This window comes from Tenrec ecaudatus, chromosome 1 (genome assembly GCF_050624435.1).
Source record: "Tenrec ecaudatus isolate mTenEca1 chromosome 1, mTenEca1.hap1, whole genome shotgun sequence".
Taxonomy (NCBI): domain Eukaryota; kingdom Metazoa; phylum Chordata; class Mammalia; order Afrosoricida; family Tenrecidae; genus Tenrec; species Tenrec ecaudatus.
Window position 1 is genome coordinate 57,198,133 of NC_134530.1, and position 21,404 is coordinate 57,219,536.

The following is a 21,404-nucleotide window of genomic DNA, read 5'->3' on the forward strand; positions in this document are numbered from 1 at the left end:
ACACAGAATCAGCAAAACTTAGAACTGAGACTCCCCAGAGACCTCTGCACGCACACAGTAGGAGTGCTGACAGTCATGAGCCCAGGTGGACTGAGAGCTGACTATGTGCTAGGGTTCCACGTGGACGGTCCTGGGGACACTTGCAACAATCAGAAGCAGATGTTATTAATATCCTCATTTTACAGGTGGAGTTTATTACCCCATTTCCAGTAATGGAGGCTTGGAGAAACCAGGTAATTACACTGCACTCACATCACACACGGAGAGAGTAAATTGCATATGGTTATTGTCACTTTCTGGGTAACCCCAGTTTTTAAAACCTATCACTGAAACCAGGGAAAGAGGGTTACTCTAAAGTCTCTAATGGACATGCAAGCCCTTGGAGGGGCAAGGAGCATCCAGCCCACTGCTGTTCCCCCAGGAACCAATTTCAGCAGTGGCTGGGGCATCTTTCTCAGCTTCAATTCAGCCCTGGTGGCCCAGCCTCTCTGCTGGGCTGTGAGCTCCCCATTTAATTCCCAGGAAGACAAAGGTGATATCGCCACTAGCCTGTTTAGGTGGCTCTCTATTCAAGCTATACATCAACAAAATGATCTGTAACATGTCGGGTGCCAGCTGGGGGGGGGGTGCTGGGAATATAATTACTTTAGTGATTGTTAATTGTTTTCTTTTTCTGCTTTCCTGCGACTATGTTGGCTATTTAGTTTTTTCCTCTTGTTTCTGTGGTTACCAAATAGCCTCTCTATTCACCCAGTCCTCAACATTCTCTACTGTTCATTTTCATACTCAAGGGGTTCATTGCTTGGCAAGGAGCCCTGGCGGCATATGGGGTTAAGGGCATGGCTGCAAACAGAAAAGTCTGTGGTTTGAGCCCCCCAGATATTGTTATGCTGGCAAGCAGACCTGGGGGCTGCTCCTTGGGAGGAGGTCTGCTCTCACAGGGGGCTGTGTGCCCTGAATGGGAGCTCACTTGGTGACACCGGGCAGTTACCTGGCAGAGATTACAAGAGAAATCCCTAAATGCAATATTGCTTGGACATTTGGAAAGATGCTCAGCCTCATTCTTAGTAAGAGAAAGGTATATGAAAACACGATTTCTCATCTATCAAATCGGTACCAACCCAAGTTTGATGACACACAAGGCTACAGGGAAGCAAGCATTCTCGTGCTAAGGTAGCAGAAATGCAACAGGGCACCTCCCTATGGAGATGGGATTCGACAGTATCTAGTAAAACTCACTCTGACCCAGCAATTCTACTTCTGAGATCCTATCCCGATGATACACTGGCAAAATGAGCAAGAAACACACACACACACACACACACACACTCATACACATGTAATTTGTTCATAGGTGTCATGAGTAGGTTTTGTCCCCTAGTGGCCACATGATCAACAGACTGAAATACTGCCCGACCACACACTACCCTCTCAGTCATTGCTGTGTTCACGTCCATTGTTGTAGCCACTGGGTCAGTCCGCTTGCTGAGGGTCTGGCTCTTTTTCATTGACCTGTGACTACATCAAGAATAGCTCCCAGCATCACGACTACATGCAAGCCATCACAGTATGACAAGATGATAGATAGTGTGTACATAGACATACACACACACACACACACACACACACACACACACCTCTACTTCTCACAACCTCTCTTTTATTTTTTATCCTACATGGGTCTTCTAACCTATCTTACTGGTTATGCAGTAGTTTACACTTACAACCTCAGTGAAGAGCCGAGTGTGTGGCTTTTCCGCATATTCACAATGTGCCGCTGGCAGTAAGCAGTGAGGAGGGAGCAGTGGTTAGGGCCATGTGTCAATTAGGCTGCATCACGATTCTCATAGTGCACCGGCAGTGGTGTGGTTATGTCATCTGGCAGTTACATAATTTTGTGATATGATGTGACCAACCTTCCTTTTGCATGGCAGTCTGGTCTTTGAGATGCAATCACATCAGTATTTCTACACAGGGCAGGATTCTTTGCAAAGTCAAAAGAACGGAAACAGCTTAAATGTTCAGCTAAAGCAGACTGAACAAACTAGGGTGATCTACAACATGGAGTCTTTATGCAGCCAAAAGTTGAACCAATAAAAGCCAAACCATGATAAATGGAGAAGACATCGACACTGTCAAGAATTTCATTTTATGTGGGTTCACAATCGATCCCCATGGTGCAGCCATCAAGAAGTCAGATAACGTATTGCCTGGAGCAAATCTGTCGCGAAGACCTCTGGAAGTGTTCAAAAGCAGAGAGGTCACTTTGACCCCGACATGGTGCCTTCCAGTGCCTCGTGTGCATGGGCGAGCTGCACAGGAAATAGAAGGCCGGGGCACCGAGAAGTCTGAATCATGGTGAAGAACACTAAATGCACAGTGACTTGGGTCAGGCACACTTTCGTCCTCAGAGTGACCACTTTCCTTTTCAACAATTTCCTGTCAGAAGAACTAACAAATCGGTTTTCGAAGAAGTACAGTCCGAGTGCTCTTTACAAGCAAGGAGGGTGAGACTTTGTCTCGCCTACTTTGGACATGTTACCAGGAGGCACCTGTCCCTGGAGATCATTGTGTGTGCTAAAGGAGCGGCTCAGTGAACGAGAGGGATTGACATAGTGGCTGCACCAATGGGCTCAAGCATAGCAATGACCGAGAGGATGGCGTAGGATGGGGCAACATTTCAGTCTGTTGTACACAGGGTTGCTATGAGTTGCAACCTAGTCAGTGATACCCGAAAACAATGATTGTGAGGATGGCCAGAACTGGGCAGAGTTACATTCTGTTGCACACAGGGTCGCTATGTGTTGGACCCACCCGACGGGACCTAAAGGCAACAACAAAGAAGAATGAGGAATAGCTAGATATATAGTGTTTTGAAGTGATCTCTAAAATACATGATTAAGTGAAAAGAATCCAGCAGAGACTAGCAGACATAGCCTGATTTCACTTATCTAGGAAGGGGATGGGATACATACACCAGCCTGTCCCGAGTCACTGAAGACAACTCAGAAGCATAAGCAAATGTGGTGAAGAATGCTGATGGTGCCCGGCTATCAAAAGATACAGAGTCTGGGGTCTTAACGGCTTGAAGATAAACAAGCGGCCATCTAACTGAGAAACAACAAAGCCCACATGGAAGAAGCACACCAGCCTGTGAGATCATGAGATGTCAAAGCGATCAGGCATCTAAGACCAAAAAATCATAGTGGTGTGAATGATGGGCAAGGCAGAGTGGGGACCCAGGGCCTATCTGTGGGCAACTGGACATCCCCTTGCAAGAGGGTTGCAGGGAGAAGAAGAGCCAGTCGAGGCGAAGTGTAGCAAAGATGAAACATACAACTTTACTCTAGTTCTTGAATGCTTCCTCCCCTCTACTATCGTAATCCCAATTCTACCTTACCAATCGGCTGGACTGGGGGATGTACACTGGTACAGATAGGAACTGGAAACACAGGGAATCCAGGACAGATGAACCCCTCAGGACCAGTGGTGAGAGTGGTGATACCGGGAGGGTGAAGGGAAGGTGAGGGAGAAAGGGGGGAACCGATTACAAGGATCTACATATAACCTCCTCCCTGGGGGATGGACAGTGGAGAAGTGGGTGAAAGGAGACATCAGATGATGTAAGATATGACAAAGTAATAATAATTTTTAAATTATCAAAGGTTCATGTGGGAGGGAGAACGGGGAGGGAGGGGAATAATGAGGAGCTGATACCAGGGGTTCAAGTAGAAAGCAAATGTTTTGAGAATGATGATGGCAACAAATGTATAAAAGTGCTTGACACAATGGATGTATGTGTGGATTGTGATGAGAGTTGTATAAGCCCCCAATAAAATGATTTAATTAAAAAAAAGAAAATGCAAAGCAATGAAAGAGTCAACTCAAATCCAAATGTTTACATATGGGTAGAGTGGAGAGAAACTAGACTTCTCAGAATAGACCTTCTTTGACAGATTTCACTTTGGAACTTTGTGAACACCTGATATACTTAGAAAAAAAGATGAAATCTGATGAGCAAGGCAAGTAAAAGTGAATTGAAATAAGTGAGCATCTTGATGTATCCACTGGTGACAAAATCACATGCAAAGCCACTTGTCAAAGCGACTTTAAAGCATAGGAATTTAATAGCCCACCTTGAATAGGGACATAAAGACAAAAACAGGTAAAAAAGAAGAAAAGAAATGAAACCAAAGCCTCATTTTTGGTAAAACATTGTTAATGGGAGTAATCTCTGGGACCTGAGAGTCACCTGGACTGCCTTGGTTTTCTGAGTCTTGCAGGACAAAATGCGGTCCCACTACCTTTCTCTTGTACCTTTTAGTGGAAGATGTTTGGGGGTGCTTTCTGACAGCCTCCCCCTTGCACAGGTTACAGCTTTCACAGACTTTCCTGCATTAGGTCTTCTGAGAGTCATGGCTGGGCATCTTCAGGGCCCACAAAAGTGAACTTACGTTGGTGACATTGGGCACTGGGACTTTCAGCCTGACTGACGTGAGGCATAGATATGGCATAGAGAAAATTAAGTTTCAAAAAAAGTGATCTTCAGGTGGAAATAATATGAACCCAGGGTGTATTTGAAGGAGCCTTAGTGGCGCTGTTAGGTAAGTATTGAACTGTTAACCACAAGGCCAGTGGTTCAAATCCACCAGCCCACTCCTTGAGAGAAAGATGAGGCTGCGTATTTCCTGAGAGATTCACAAGCCCGGGAACCTTCAAGAGGTTCACTGTGGGTTGGAACTGGCTCCATGGCTTGGGGTTGGGTTTGGTGAATGGCATTTTATCTTTAGAGAAACCATTCTAGCTCTGTTCAGTGAAAAGGCTTAGAAACAGGGGCCACTTTGGTCAGAGTAAGCACTTCCAGCACCCAGATCTAAACAATCGTTTCTGCTAATAGGAACCAGAGCTTCTTGGGGGAAATAGCTGATTCTAGGTCAGGGCCAAAAAAATGTACTAGATGAGGGTGGGCCTTGAGTCCAATTAGATCGCAAGGAAGCTGTCAAGATGACGGGGCGCAGGAGCAAACTTCAACAGCATCCTACAGGCCAACGAGGCAGTTTGAGGCCCATCAGAATAATAACTGCAATAAATTGAAATGCGCAGAATACCTTCAAGTCCACTGGGCTGTAGTGACATTTTAAAACGTTCAGCTTTGAAAGACAGGAGGTCACCAACTCTTCAGTAAGAAAAACCTGGTAATAAGGGGAAATAAATGACGTTTTCCCCTTGCCTTGTATGAACTGTGCCGAAAGGCAGTGGGTGACAGTAAGTTTTCTTCATAGAGGCATTCCAGCTTATGACTGAAGGCAAAGGAAAACAATGTGACCGCTTCTGTGATTTGGGGCCATAATCATCAATGGCTCCCAGCATGCTCCAAATAGAGACAACATAAAGCAAACACCATGACACACGAAAACATGGAAAGTATCACGGGCTGCCAAAAGAACAAACCAAATCTGTCTTGGAAAAGCACAGCCAGAAGGCTCCTTCGAAGCAAGAATGGCGAGGCTTCCCCGTATGTACTTTGGGCACGCTGTCAGGAGACACCAGTCTCTGGAGAGGCCATCAGACTGGCTAAAGCAGAGGGGCCGTGAAACGGAGAAAGGCCCTTGATGAGATGGACCCGCACAGCGACTGCCACGTGGGCTCTCACAGAAGAACAATTATGAGGATGACACAGGATGACACAGGATGACACAGGATGACAAAGGATGACACAGGATGGGATAGGTTTTCCTCGGTTGTACATCAGGTGGCGCTGTGAGTCAGAACCGAGTCCACTGCACCGAATAACAACTGACAGACATCATGAGCTTCATCTTTTAACGTGTGTGTATGTGTGTGAGTTGTACATGTCCACATAGTCACAGTGCATGTCCACAGAGCAGATCACCAGTTTCATGTTCAACAGTTCATGTGTATTTTGTTTCAACTCATCCAACGGGATTCCCTCAACGCAGCCATCGTCGATTCCACTTCTTCCCCTGTTTCCGTTCCTAGTTCTCCTTCTCTAAGAACTCTTGAACTTTATCCTTGGGTCAAAACTGCCCATTTCATTGTTAGTTGTGATGTAATACATGTGTCATATCATTCCACAGTTTAATCACGTCAATCACAACTGTACAATTGCTACAACAATCAGCTTCCAGTCATTCGCTTTCTGGAAGGACTCCTTAACATCGTCTCCCTTTTATCCTGCCGCCGCCATTGAACCCCACGCCCCTGGAAACCCTGAGTCTACTTGCTGTCCCTATAGGTTCAACAATCCTGGGTTTCATATACCGGAAAATGGGAAAACATATAACACAACTTCAAGAGGGTGTCCGTGAATGACATAACAGCTCTGAGATACACCCCAACATGAACATACAAAAAATCAAGCAAACAGTACAAACCAAACACAAAGACAATTTTGGAAACCAGGTCTGGTCCTGCCCGCATCATAGGGGATCTACGGCCAAAGTTCTTTAGCTGCTCAAGTCAGATTTGTGCCTTTGATATTCTGCACTTAGCTCATCCAAGAACTATGTTTTGTAACCACTTTCCTCATGCTGGGCTATCAGATAAAACCGTCTCTGGGGTCTTAAAGGCTTGTCTCCAAACAAGCAGCCATCTAAGTGAGATGTCAGCTGGGTCCACCTGGAAGAAGCACACCAACATCAGTGACCGAAGGACTGTAGACCCGGCAGTCGGAGGAGAATTAGAATCGGAGCCTGAATGAGGAGAATCCAGTGTGCAGAGGCGATGGATGACAGTGTGAGCCCAAGATGCATTTGTGGGCCTACCTAGGAAACAAGCCTCGGGTGAACTCCCTCTACCCACAAAAGCTGCCCTTTTGATGCTAAATGGCTGATTGTTCTAATGCAGAGGTGAGTCCAGGTCCCACCTGCAAGGTTACCATGGCCACTCTCTCTCAGACCAACAAGCCCCATCTCTTCTAAGATTTCATCATGTGTTTAGGCTGATGGCGGCATTGAGCCCACCAATGAAGTATTCCTGCCAGAAATGGAACGGAATCTGACTCTCTCCCGAGCTTCCAACCACATGAAGGAAACACTGTACAAGATAACGAGGTCTGTGTTAAACGGCCTCTCAGGGAAGCAAGTAGCAGAATTCCGACTTCAAGAGGCTCCTCAGCGCAGACGGCCCAGCAGCTCTGACTAAACAATCACAAGGGGCAGGCGTAGGAGCTGTTGCCTAAAGCAGACTTGAGAGCTTGATCAGCCACTTGCCATGCATGGCACTAACTAGGCTGGAGTTGAAAAAAGACCACAAATAAGAATAATAAAAGCTTAAGAAAATCATGAAAATTCTATTTCATTAAGTAATTATTCCTAATTTTTTAGATAATAAAAGCCTGGTTATATTTTAAAGAGCTCTTTTATCTGTTATAAATACAGACTAAAATGTGTATAGATGAAATAATCCATCTGCTACTTGTTTCAAAATAATCGCAGAGCAAGTGGGGATGGATAGGTAAGGATGATGCTGAGGCAACACAGCCAGTCATTTATAATTCATCAAACTGGATGACAGGTGTATCAGAGCTCATTAGATTTTTCTTTGTTTTTGTATAGGTTTAACATTTTCCATTAAAAAAAGGTTGGAGAGAACAAAAATTATGAAAGAAAGAAAAAAGCAGAGCTCCCTCCATGAATAGAGGAAGAAATTTGGCAAGAAGACCAGAGAAGAACCCTGAGCCAATCCAGTGCCTGGGACATAGAGCAGGTGGTCCATAAATATTCTATTAAAGGAATGACCTATTCATTGGAAGTTGGAGTTACTCGGCTTCTCACAAGGAGCTCGCGTTCTCTGCGAGGGTCTAGCTACCTCTTTTGACTTGTGGTGTTCAAATTATGCCAAGACTGGTGATGGTGATACCCAACTCACTGCCATCGAGTCGATTCTGACTCAGAGAAATCCTAGACGACAGAGACAACTGCCCTTGGGGGTTTGTGAGACTGGAAACCCTTTAAAGGAATGGAAAGCCTCATCTTTCTCCCTTGGAGCAGCTGGTGAGTCTGAATTGCTCAGGATTACAGTCCCACTGCAGCCCACTAAGTCACCAAGGCTCCTTAGGAAAAATAACACGAAGACCTAATTAAAACCCATTGAGCTCAACTGTGTGCCAGGCATTGAATTTCACCTGTACGCTCTCTTTGCCTGCACATCAATCTGTGTAGCAACCTATCAAGTGGGTCCTGGTATTCTCCTGATCTTATAGTTGACGAATCAGGTCTGGAGAAGGAAGTTAGGTTATTGGATTTAAATCTGAGATGTCTGGGCCCCGTATCTAACCACTGCAGGTGGGTGTGAAAGTGCCTCTTCTGATTATTGCTTCCTCAGTGGGCTTGGGCTGCCGTCAAAGGGTTTCAGACTACTAGCTGTCCTGCGCAAGTGACCATAGACGTGAAAACTCTTTCTCTAACTTCGAATCCTGTGGGGTGGGCTCCTATCTACTTCATCCCTGCCTCCCTGCTGTGTACCTCCATCACTCCCCTCCTCACCTCCTCCCCCTCCCACCCGCTCCCTGCCCACCTGTCTTCCATCACCTGGTAGGAGGAAAAGAGGAGAGTCCTCATCTGGTGGCTAGAAGAGGTGGCTCTGGAGTCAGATTACTTAGATTTGGATCCCAACTCCGCCACTCACTGAGCTGTGTCACCTAGAGTTTGGTAGCCACAGTACCTACCTGCTAGGGTTGTCATGGGGATGGATCCAGGCCAACGCATGCCTAAATCAAACACATCACCTGTACTTAGCACATAATGAGCGCTCAGTTTTTACTAGCTGAGTAATCTCGGGCAAGTCAAGCCAATTCTCTGGTTCTCAGTTTTCTCAATTTATAGAACACAATATCATTTCACAGGAGTGACATGAAAATTAGATGAGATGTCAGGAAGTCAATAACCAACTTTAACTATCTTCCTTGGAAGTCTGAGGACCGGCTTCCTTTCTTTTCCTAGGACTGCCCTCGCCCTCGACTATAACAGTAAAGCATTTGCTTTATGGACAGACGGAAGGGTGGGGGAGGGAAAGGGATGTCCTCACTCCAAATTGTTCAGCTAGTTTCTTCTGTGGGGTGAGGTTTGGCAGTGAATCTTTCCCCTTTGAACCCAATCACACGTGTGTCTTGGGATTTATTTCCACCTACCCTGCCTTCCTTTAAAACTTAAATATATAAAAATGCACACACTCACTGGAGAACTCAACTCCCATCCACTGTGTGCGCTGCCTGTGAGCCGCCTGCGGCCTAAGAGCCCGGCCTGCTGGTCTTCGTCTCTTCATAGGGAGTTTAATTACCTTCACTGTCGTAACTGGTACGTTTGTCTTCCTGCTGTCCTTTTGCTTTACGCTGTCAGTTTCTGATGTCTCCATGAGGCGTCCCGCCGCCTTTGTCGTTTGTAATAGGCAATATGCTTTCTTTGTTTTAATTTTCTACTGGGACGCAGAAAGTGGATGCGCGGCTTCTCATTCTATCTGTGGACGCTCTTAAGTCCTTCTTCGGCCTGTTTGCAATTCTAACCTCGCGAGTGATGTTACTCAGGAAGCGTGCCGTCAACAGTGCAGCCAGGGCCTGCGTGCGCATCCCGGCTCCAGCACTTGCACGTGGGGAGAACCTTGACCGAGTGACTTGCCCTCTCCGAGCTCCAGTTGGGCTGGCTCCTATCATGAATTCCTTGGCCGAGTGCAAGGCTACAATGAGGGAGCACTTATAAAATGCTATCTTGCTGCGCTATGCTCTTCTATAAAGGAGACGATCAAGAGGTGAATGTTGGGGAGACAAGACCTGGCACCCCTAAGAAGCTGCCTGCACTACCTGGAAACCTTTCTCAGGAAGTTTCTGGTTTTAACTTGTGGATCCTCTAGGTCCTCTGTACTCCAGACTGGTCGTTGTTGGCTGCTGTTGAGTGGATCAGACTGTTGGGATCCATAAGGTTTTCATTGGCTGCTTCTTCAGAAGTAGATCTCCAGGTCTTTCTGCCTCCTCCAAAAAAACCCAAACTCACTTCCATCAGGTGACGCTGACTATCGGACGGAGCCAAGCTGCCCCCGTGGGGTTCTGAGGCTTGCTCAGTTGGAATTGACTCGTTGGTGATGAGTTGAGTGAGCCTCAAGTAATGAAAATTATTTCTGAAAAGGCAAACTTAAATCGAACTGGTATCAATTAAACGTCTTTCTTCCCTGCCTGTCGTCATCCGGAAGCTCTGTTGGACCCTGTTCGGCATCACAGTGACATGCACACGGCTCACCATAGATGGTGGCTGGGCATGAGGCACACTGGCTGGGAATGGCACCTGGGGCCCCGGCACCTTCCCAGAAGGTGAGAATTCTCCCACTGCTCCGCCACCTTGAGATTCGGGGTTGGCAGACATAGCCTCTGGGCTGGCTCAGGCCCGTTCATTGGTGTGTGGTCTTTTATGGTGCGATGGCTTAGCTGAGTAGAGACCTTACAGTGGCAGCACTGGAAATACCTGTCCTTTTAGAAGAAAGGACGGTGACCCCAGCTCTACAGCCCCCACATCATCACCCGTCTTCCTAGATTTAGGAGTTGCAGCCCTTTCCTCCGTGTCTCCTGACAACCTCCCATGCTAAGTGGCTCTGAGCATATATGAAAGAGTGTTCTTGACAAGACCATTAGCATCTGCATTTAATTGCCCACAAGGTGGGGACACTTCATCGAAAACAAAACTAGAAAACACGGAGAAGACAAAGATGCTGATGACTAAGCGTGCAGCTTTAAGGTTTGGACATGAGGGTGCGGGGGAGGGTTGGGCAGAGAGGGGCAGGCTTCCCAGGGCCCCTGGGTGCTACAAACAGGCTTGGCTGCTAATCCAAAGCTTGGAGGTTTGAGTCCGCCCAGAAGTACCTCAAAAGAAAGGCTTGGCCATCTTCTTGCAGACAGTCATGGGGAACTCCGTGGTGTACAGCCTGCTGTGACCCCGTGGGGGATGGGGGTGGGACCCCTCCGAGTCAGAACTGACTCCACTGGAACTGCTCCCTCCTCCCCACTCTGCCTTCAGTGGCACCTGGCTCTCATTTCCCCTGGGAGGTGCTGCTCCCTGAGAACCAGGAGGGCAGCAAATGCCTGTCAGTCTGTGGACACACCGTGTGCCAAGCCAGAGTCTCAAACAAGCTGCCCCTTATTTCCGGTAGTCCACTGCCCCCAGACCTACTGTGCTTCCCCTTCTAGGGGCAGAGTGAACACCACAATTTTAATTTCCAACTAGGACATTTCATTTCATTCCATTTCGCCCATATGAGGAACTCGTGACAGCTGCTCTCAGATCCACGGTGAGAGATGGGCTCCTCTCCCGCTCACTCTCACACGGCCACGGGGTGGGGGGTGGGGGTTTCCCTGCGACTGATGACCTAGGCAGGTGCTGATCCTGGAGGGCAGGAAGTGGAGATACAATGATCCCGGATGGCAGGGTCGTCTCCAACAGGACTGAGCCTCTGTAGATCTAGTTCAGGTGAAATCATGCTCGCAGCCAGTCCTCAAGGAGCATGACTCCCAGGCTCAGCCCTGTGAAGAAAGCACCGACCTGTAACCTGAATTCTCCAGACGGGGAAGCTGAGGCCCGGAGAGGTCAAGTCCCTGGCCCAGGGTGACTCAGCTGGTGAATCACACGGTAGGGATAGCTGTGGTCAGGCCCTGCCCCACTGTGCTTCGTTTGGGGGAGGCTCTAACCTAGCTCCTGCGGCAGCAAGGGCCTTGAGCCTAGTAACAGTTGGGAGGATGGCATAGAACCGGGAAGAGCGCATCCTTCTGTTGTACGCAGGGTCGCTGTGAGTCGGAATGACTCGATGGCACCCACAATGCCTCGCTCATTCATTCATCCATGATCCATCACCTGGTGTTTACCAAACAGTGTCACCGGTGCCAACGCATGTGCTAGATTTGGGGATCCGAGAGCCCAGACAACTCCCTGACGTCAGCGAGAGCACAGCCAACGTTCGCAGGGACTTCAGGCTGGGACTGCCCTTTCCACACACATCTCAATATTATTAGTCATGCCCTCATTTTCCTGCCCCGAGAGGGACAGAGCGACCTTCCAGGTAAGAGCACTCTGATTCCAGGTGAGAGCACTCTGATCCAAAATCCCATGTGGCCCCTTTGCTGCTGAGGGCTGTCTCCAGGGCCCACACGTCTTCTTTCCCATCTCCCTACCAGCCCTGGGGCCACGCTCTCTCCAAGGCGTGCCTGCTGCCTTCCTCATCGGTTCCCCCATCCTTCCCACCTGCTGGGGTTGGGAGAGGGGAGTTGGGAGGGTCTTGTAGGTGTCATGACATGAGATGAGGAGAAGGTGTTGTTGGGTCCCCAGAGAAGAGAAGCCCAGCCTCTGCACTGAACGTGACCCCAGGACAGAGTCTCTGCCCAGTGGGCTCGAGGGGTGTCAACCGGAGGCCCATCACTCACAAGTACTGATGGAGCAGCTCGATGCCCAGCATTATTTGGGTCCAAGGTCATGACAGCATCCCTGCCCTCAGGAAGCTTAAATGTGGCTTAAAAACGCCTGCCGTTTGCTTTGACCCATGGCTGCTGGGGGAACCTGCGCCGGAACCATGCTGTGTGGCCAGGCTGACTGTGGCTGTGACATCATGTGCCTCCTGCCTGCGTGAAGCTGCGTTGATTCTGCTCTGCCCTCCCCCTCCCGGAGACTGATGTGAGGCTATCAGGCAGCATTTAACAGGGGCACGAGGGGGAGGGGGGGCTCTGCTGGAGACTTCTCAGGGCATGGAGGTGGAAAATTAGCATGTGGGAAAGGGAAGAGTGACAGGCAGCCCCAAAGACCAGAGAATGCTGTCACTGCTGCTGGGCTGCTGGGGCGCTCTTGGGCAGGAGCTGGAAGCAAGCCTCTGGAGGCGATGCTCCGGAAGGGTTCTCAGCATGGAATAAGAGGTGCTCTTGATGCCTGACATTCCAGAACAAGGGCTTCTCCAGGTTTACTCTCCGGTTACAACCCAAATCCTCTGCAGAGGGGTCCTGCCAAGGCAGGAGGGTGTTGGCCCCCCTGGATGTGGGTTGCAGAAGAATGATCCAGACAGAGCGCCCAGTCCCGCGGCCTCCTACCTTCACATCGCAGCACGGCACTGTTCCACACCACACTGCCCTCCTTCAAGATGCAGGTGATGGTCTCTGAGCCCTGGGTCCCCAGGAAGCCTTCGTCGCAGAGGAAAGAGATGGAGCTGCCCAGCTGAAGGCTGTCGCCAAACCGTTTGCCATTCACCGGAACGCCGGGATCTGGACACTCGTTGTGCCGGAATGCTGTAGGGGGATAGCAACAGGTCAAGGGCAGGATTAGACAGAGCGGGTGTGGGGACCCTCGAAGCAAACATATTTCAGTGTGCTGGCCACAGCTCCACCTCCACTTCCCCAAGAAGCTGCCATTCTGGAGGGAAAGCTAGAGACTTGATGACTGGGACCCTGGGGTCATGGCAAATAGGTCATATTGGGCAGAAAGACCCAACGCCTCTGCCAACGAGCTGGTTTCACTCTCGGCATGCCCCACACCCACGTGTGTCAAGAGCAGAACTGTACTCCACGGGTTTTCAGGATGAGAAGCCTTGTCCCCCAAGCATCTCTGTGAGACTCAAGCCTCCATCTTTTCTCTGGCATCCGAGTCCGCTGACTGTCTGTGCTCCCCAAGGGCTCCCAGGCAGCAGGTGGGTGCTTGCTAAACTGCATCTTTTGCTTTCCTGAGCACCTCCTGCCATGCCAGTCTAATGAGCATCTATAGACCATGCAGTGAGCTAAGCGACTCTCTTGTTAACTTATTTCCACCACACTCATGACCCTACGAAATAGATATTAGTACTCCGCTTTACAAATGAGGAAATTGAGGCCTGATGTGACTAAGAAGCAGATTGGTCTAACCAATGTCAAATCCATCCCACGCTTCCCTGACTTCAGACAGTGAAGGGGCCACTTCTGTTGCAGGAGAGCTGGACTCCAAATCCCATGAGACAATAGATGCTAAGAATCATACAGCAGGGACCCTGGAATTAACCCAGTCTGAAGCCACCACTTTCCTTTCCTTATCTCTTGTCAGGGCTGCCCCTCACTCTGTTTGGGCAATGGATGGGTCAAGACGCAGAGGGTTTAAATAGCTTTGCCTCCTATTAGCTACATGGGTCTGGGCAGCTTCTGCAACCTTGCCCAGCCTGAGTTTCCTGGAGATCAGGCAAGTGTTGTATCATTTGAGCTGGGAATAAAATAGAGATGGGTAGGACTAGGAGAGTGGTGAGCATCGGGCGTGCCCTAAGTAGCCATTGGGTAAGGGCTTCTGTCTTCTTCCCTTCCCCACATGCAAAGATACTCCATACTGCTGTGAGAGTGGGCTGTGCGTCAACCTGGCTGCACCGGGATTCGCAGTGGTTTTGCAGTTGAAGCCTCGTAACCCCCCACCATATGGTCTAGCACAATGTGCTGCACCCCATGCAGTTATACGATTAGGATGGAGTAGAACCTCCTTCCTCCTATCAGAGTCCAAAAACAATGGAAAGAGGTTTCCTCATGGGTGTGGCTCACTCACTATATAAACAGTCATGGTGGAACGCTTGCTTGCTTTTTGGTGGCCTGGACCCCGTATCTGGCTCATGGACCTTTGGTCCTTTGGACTTGAAGCCCGGCCTTGCCATATTGCCTGGTGATCCTGAGAGTCATCCGAGGCATGCCATCTGAACCGCTGAACTTAGGTTCATTTGCCCTTCCTGTCACAAGCCTATTGGAGCCCTGGTGGTCTAGTGGTTATGAGTTGGACTGTGATCTGCAAGGTTGGCAGCTCAAAACCACCAGCTGCTCCTCAAGAGAAAGACAGGGCTTTCTACTCCTGAAAACAGTTACGGTCTCACGAACGCAAAAAGGACGGCTCTACCCAGTTCTATTGGAACACTATGAGTTGGCATTGACTCTATGCAGTGAGTTTGGCTTTTTGTTGTTTTTGTTTTGTCGCAAGCCTGACCAGTTGATCTTGGATTCATCTGCCTCTGCAGTCTGTGGTGTTCTTCCTGATTCTGGGTTCACCAGCCCACATCCACGTGTGTGTGTGTGTGTGTGTGTGTGTGTGTGTGTGTGTGTCTGGTTTGCCTAGCCTAATATGCCCACTGAGCACATGCCTAGCCTTCCTGATGATAATCTCCTTTTAAAATCTTAAAAAATCATTTTATTGGAGAAATCTTAGAGCTCTCATAACAATCCATCCATCAATTGTATAGGTCATTTTTACATATGTTGCCATCATCATTTTCTAAACATTTTCTTTCTGAGTCCTTGGGATTAGATCCTCTTTTTTTTCTCTCCCTCCCCCACCTTCCCACCCTTGTGAAACCCTTGATAACTTATAAGTTATTATTATTTTCATATCTTACACTGACCACTGTCTCCCTTTGCCCATGTTTCTATTGTTCGTCCCCTTTGGGGAGGGTGTTATACTTCGATCATTGTGATAAGTTCCCCCTTTCTCTCCCCACCTTACTCCTACCCTCTTGGTATCACTACTCCTGTTCTGATTTCTGTTCCCGAGGGGTTGATCTGTCCTGGATTCCATGTATCAAGAGCTCTTGTCTGTACACAACATACATTGTAAATCCGGTCTAGCCAGATTTGTAAGGCAGAGTTAGGGTCATGATATTGAGGGTGAGGAAGCCTCAAGGAACAGAGGAACAGTGTGTTCCCCTGGATTCACAGTATACTGTACTGCACCCTGACCTACTCGTCCCTTCCCTGTGACCCTTCTGTGAGGGGATGTCCAGTTGTCTACAGATGGGTTTTGGGTCTCCACTCTGACCTCCCTCATTGCCACCAATGATTGTTTGTTTCTAATCTTCTGGTGCCTGTTACCTGTTCCCATTGACACCTCATGATTACACATGCTGGCGTGCTTCTGCCATGTGGGCTTGTTAAAAATTTTTAAGTGTGAATGGAGTGAAGCAGATTAATATTCGACAAGTCATACACAGTTTTGTTTCATCTCGTTCATTGCAATCCCTCAATGTAACATGATCTATCCCATTTCCTTTGCATGCTTACTGTCCCCATTCCTCCTTTATTGCTCAACCTTCTGAACTTTATCTTTGGGTAAAGGCTGCCCTTGTGATCTTAAATGGCTGATTACTCTAAGGTGTCCATACCTCCCTGTTGTGGTCCCTCTCATAGACCTGTCTATTGCCAAATGGGTGAGTTCAGTTCCAGACCTGTAAGGCAATTAAGGGACACAGTCTTGGGTGTTCCATCAGTGTCTGCTAGACCAATAAATGGCTCTAATCTTTATAGAAGGAGTTTGATTACCAGTCCATTTCTCTCTGCATTGTTGGGTGGGTGGGATCAGACCTTCAACCTTTTAGTCAGCAGCTGAATACCAACTGTGTGTACCACCCATTCCAGGACCAGGGTGGTCTTGGGTGTGCGCCTGCTGTTTTCAAGTTGGTGGCTCTCAAGTTGGGGCCAGGTCCCCTGGCTGCATAAGCTCATGCCACATCAAAGAACACAATTTACAAGTCTTTGAAATCCCCCAGTGATGGAAACACTTGCACAGTCAGAAACAGCAGTAGCCCTGGAGGGTGCTGCTGGCAAGAAGCCTGCTAACCTGGTGATCCTGCCTACTGAACACAAGCTAGGGGAGCCTCTGGGATGAAGATGATTGGGAGCAAAACTGCAGAGCAGTGACTGAATCCCCGGCACCCCTCACCCAGGAGAGCAGCGTCTAGACTGCCCAGACCTCTGTCTCTCAGCCTCTTTTCAACAGGAATTGTGGCTCCGAGGTTACCTTGACATTTAGAAATAAGGGATGGCAAGAAAAAGCCAAGCGTTTGTCTGTCCCCAAAGTTCATCAGACATTCACCCACGTATGTGCACGTGCACCCAAACACAGATGCGCAATAGGGTTATGGAGTGATTTTAAACGCCTGACAGCAAACGCTCTTAAATATTGCTCATTTCTACCTAGATACCAGTTCAAGCTTTGGTGTTCTGGTCTATAAACAGGGATGCTTTAGTTTGTGGAGCTTTGAGGTAACTGGTGCAAACTATAAAGTGCTCAGCACCGAGTATGGCTCACAGCAGGTGCTCAGTCAATGGCAGCTATTGTCGCCATTCAGTGTCCCTGGGCCATACCAACAGTCGACACACTCGGCTACTGAGTGGGAGAGCAGAGGGCCAAACCTACCCAGAGGCACCTTCAAAGACAGGCTGATAGGCCAGTCATTGGGAAACCCAAGGGGCACAGATCGAGGTGGACACACACAAGGTCACCTTAAGTTGCAGTCACCATGATGGCAACTGGTTTGCTACCTTTATCATCCAAATATTCCAAGAAGTGTCTCTTTAAAGCTGGACCCCATCCTAGGACTGCTGGACTCTTCTCTCTAAGGGGCTGGGGCCCCAGGACCCACAGTTTTAACAGACCCCTGCAGTACTTCTCATGCAGACGATGGGACAGTGGCCCATGGACATGTGTTGGGGCACTAGAGTCACTCACTTGCATCGAGTTTCTTGGGACTGATAGTGACCCCAGAGATTAGAACTACTCCTGTGAGCTTCCAAGGCTGTCAATCTTCTGGGAACAGACAGCCTCGTCTTTCTCCCCTTGAGTGGCTGGTGGAGTTCAACTGCTGACCAATGCGTAACCCATTATAGCACCAGGGCTCAGGGAACTACCGTTGTCTCCCCCATAAGACACTGGTCTCCTCTGACACGTCCACATGGTGATCATCTAGGCGCTGCTTGAAGCCACCCAGGGCCTAGGCTCTCAGCTCCCAGGCTGCTTTCTCCATAGCTACAGGGCACCCACTCGCCATCTTTGATGACACAGCGGTTAAGCACTCAGCTACGAACTGAAAGGTGGGCAGTTCACACCCACCAGCCACTCGGTGGGAGAAAGAGGTGATAGTTTGCTTCCCAAAAGATTTAAGTCTGGGGAACCCTTTCAAGAAGTACTACTGTGCCCTTGAAGGTCACTGTGGGGAAGAATGGCCTAGAAAGCAGTGGGTTTGAAATTGTGGTTGTTTACGCCGACCTAAAACTCTGGTGGCTTATAAAGAGCATCATTAATCATGCCTGCACCTCTAAAACACCCTAGCATAAGGCTAATCTTTATAACCCCCCATCTATTGATTCGATGGAAGATGTACAGCCAGAATGCTCCGCAGAGGCAAGCTCGCCAAGACTTTGTTTCACCCACTCTGGACGTGTCGTCTGGGAGACCAGTCCTCGGCGGAGGACGTCGTGCTTGGTAAAGTAGTGGGGCAGTGAAAAAGGGGACGACCCGTGAGAAGATGGAGTGACACAGCGCTGCATCAGTGGTGAGAGTGGCAGAGGCCCGGGCAGTGTTTGCTCTGCTGGACACAGAGTCGCCGTCATCGGAACAGACTCGGTGGCACCTAATAACACCACCATGGATCCAATCGTTGAGCCGTGAACGCATAGAAAACACCTTATATCTGCTTAAGCGATTACGCTCATTCACCAAATTCGCAAGAGTCACCTCTGAGCGGTAGGCGTTTGAGGGGTTAATTTGTTCTTTAACCTGGTGCGTGTGTGTGTGTGCGTGTGTGTATTTTCATATTGGACTCGAGGAGTCAACATTTTCAGCAGAGCTTCTGGATGAAGACAAGACTAACAAGAAAGGCTTGGGAAGTTACTGCCCCCAAAACAGCCGCTGGGAACTCTGTGGAGCACAACTGTCCGATCCACAGTGACCCACGGGGACGGCAGAGGACCGAGCAGTGTCTCACTCGACTGTGCACGCATCACAGTTAGTGGTGCTGGTTCAAGAGCAGTTGGCATCCGCAGCAATATCGCACTAGCAGCCCACCTTCATCCTCACCGGCCAAGTTCACGGGGTCTGTGGCTTATTATGGTCTCATAACCACTTCTTACCTCCCTGCTGTTTGCATTCTCTGAGCCTCTTTATGAATCCTACCTCCATTTCACCCCATCACATACCACACACACACACACACACACACACACACACACACACGACAATCACAGTGGGGCTTGAGGCCGCTTCTAGAAAAGGGGATACAGGTTGAAACTGGAGGTGCAATGAGCAGACTGTGGCCAGGAGGGGCTTGGAGAAAATACTCTGAGAGTTGACCCACAGACAAACACTGCTTCTGATTTGCCTGCAGAGCATGGGAACCCAGAAGCCCACCGTGTGTAGGTGGTCAGGGATTTGGGGGAGCACAACAGCGAGGGGCTCGGAAGCTACAGAGATGTCCGAGACCTTCTTTCCTTTGGCCCCTCCCTGGTTCTGGCAGGCTCGTCTACGAGAAGTGTGCGAGGGAAGGCCGAGGGGCAGGCTCCCAGTACAGTACCTGTCACACCTGTGGAAGACAAGCGCTTCCCAAATAAAGAAAAGGGAACCTGGCCCAATAGCTTTCATGAGCCTGAGCCCTGAGCACCTGGACTGCCCCCGCCCCTCTCCCGACCCAACAACCATCCTGGAGCCCCATATGTGGCGGATCAGCTGGGGACAGAGGGAGGACTCACTGGTGAAGGTGATATTGAAGCCCCGCTTCCCTGTGGAGTGGTCAGTCTGGAACTCGAGACGGGCCACGTGGCCGCTGCTGGTGATGGAGGAGGGGAGCTGGTTTCCTGAGAAGGTGCCTAGCACTGGGGCCTCGGCAGTGGCCCCGTCCTTGATGACCAGGAAATCAAACTGTGGCTCCACGTCGATGTCATTGAAGGCCAGGTGGATGCGGCTCTCGGATCGGGCCAGGATGAGCCAGACACAGTGTAGGTGGTTGCCGTAATCCTCTGGGTAATTGGGGGACAGGACGATCCCAGAGGGGCTCGTGAAGTTGAAGAAGCAAGAGACTGCAAGAGAAGAGCAGCGGAGGTCAGCTGGTGTCCCCACACTCTGTCGGGGTCACTGATGGCCAGCAGGGGAGCAGTTCTTTTAGTCTCGAGAGCACGGGTGTAACAAGGTTGGGATGGACTAGCTGGGCTCTGAGCTTTCGGCAGGAAACATGCTGGCGCCATGCTGGGCTTAGCATCGGGGACAGTCCCTGTGGCAAAAGGCAGGCACGATGGACCTTGTCTTCCCTTGGTCCCCTTGGCCTCGTGCAGTGCCTACATGCTCTGTGGCCCTGTGCTGGGACAAGCCATCAATTGAGCGTGAGTGTAGAGCCACAGCCTATAGCCCCTCCCAGCATGGTTTGCAACAGCAGAAAAGGGCATTGCTCAATTCAGAGGACAGTCTCGGGAGTTTCCATCTCTGTATGCAGAGTATTATGCACATACCGCTACCACCACCACCACCGCTGCCACCTCCACCATCACCATTGCCACCGCCACCAAGCTACAACCACCACCACCGCATCATTGCCATCGTCACCACTGCCACCAGCAACACCAACACTGCTACCGCTGCACTACCACCGGCATCACCCTGCTACAGCATGACCACAGCCCTCACCACCACCGCCACGATCGTCAGCACCTCCGCCAGTGACCCCACCAACACTCTTACACACAGTCATTGGGTCCGTTTTGACTCATAGCTCTCCCACAAGGCAGAGTAGAGCTGCTCCTTTGGATTTTCCAAACTGTACAACTCTATAGGACTGGCAGACAACCTAACCATGGTAGTATTATTTCAATCCACTTCTTTCCTGGTGGGGAAACAATATGCATGCCAGAGGAGTTTGGACAACTCCAAGCTAGAAAGCTATGCTAAGGGGACTCTAGTCCAGCCCCACCACCTTTCCATGACCAAAGTTTCAAAGCTTTGCAAGATCTCATCTTGTCCCACTTCCTGTCCCCTCTCCTGCCCTTCACCCTAAGGATTGCCGCCTCAGAAATCCCCTTCGTTTGCATTCTTTTGCATTATTTGCATAATTAAAGAAAGGACCCACAATAGAGGCCAGATGTGAAAAGTGATCTAAATTAACATCTACAGAAAAAACAAACAACAAACACTAAACTGGAATTAAAAAGGAAAATAATACAAAGGAAAAACAATGGAACAAATATGACAAAGGGTCAATATCAGTGTTGAATTAAAAGCTTTAATAATTCTATAAGACTACCACCAAGACCTGCATGGTTAAATGAGCAAAGAGGGATTCACCAGGGGGCTGATCTAGGGGATAATGAATTACTATGAGGACACAGTCCACTTCACTAGAGAAAAGTGAAGAAAAAACCCTGTAAAACTCAATACCCATGAGACACCCTCCCTTGAACTGGTATGTTCATTCGTGGCTGCCCACAGGGTAAAGCTGATATAACTCTTTGGGAGAGAGAATGCAAATTACCAACAGTCATGAGACCATTCAAATGCTCTAACTCATTAATCTCTAGAAATTAATTCAAAAGAAAAAAGGCCATATGGTGGTGATGTTTATAGTGATGTAATTTTATTGCCGAAAAAAATTGTGAACAACTCATATGTCTGCCT

At 49.1% G+C, this 21,404-nt stretch overlaps 1 protein-coding gene across 4 annotated transcripts in view; it reads right to left on the reverse strand.

The window, feature by feature from the left end:
- Nucleotides 1–21,404, reverse strand: part of CSMD2 (CUB and Sushi multiple domains 2) — a 781,206-nt gene that overhangs the window by 260,712 nt on the left and 499,090 nt on the right. For all 4 annotated transcript variants that reach the window (XR_012785340.1, XM_075553739.1, XM_075553737.1 and 1 more), the window contains 2 exons: nt 19,493–19,819; nt 13,073–13,267 (listed from right to left, as the gene is read on the reverse strand). Coding sequence is in view for 3 of the 4 variants with exons in the window: in XM_075553739.1 (XP_075409854.1) it covers nt 13,073–13,267; nt 19,493–19,819 (522 nt within the window). In the remaining variant the exon portion in view is untranslated. The remainder of the gene's footprint in view (nt 1–13,072; nt 13,268–19,492; nt 19,820–21,404) is intronic.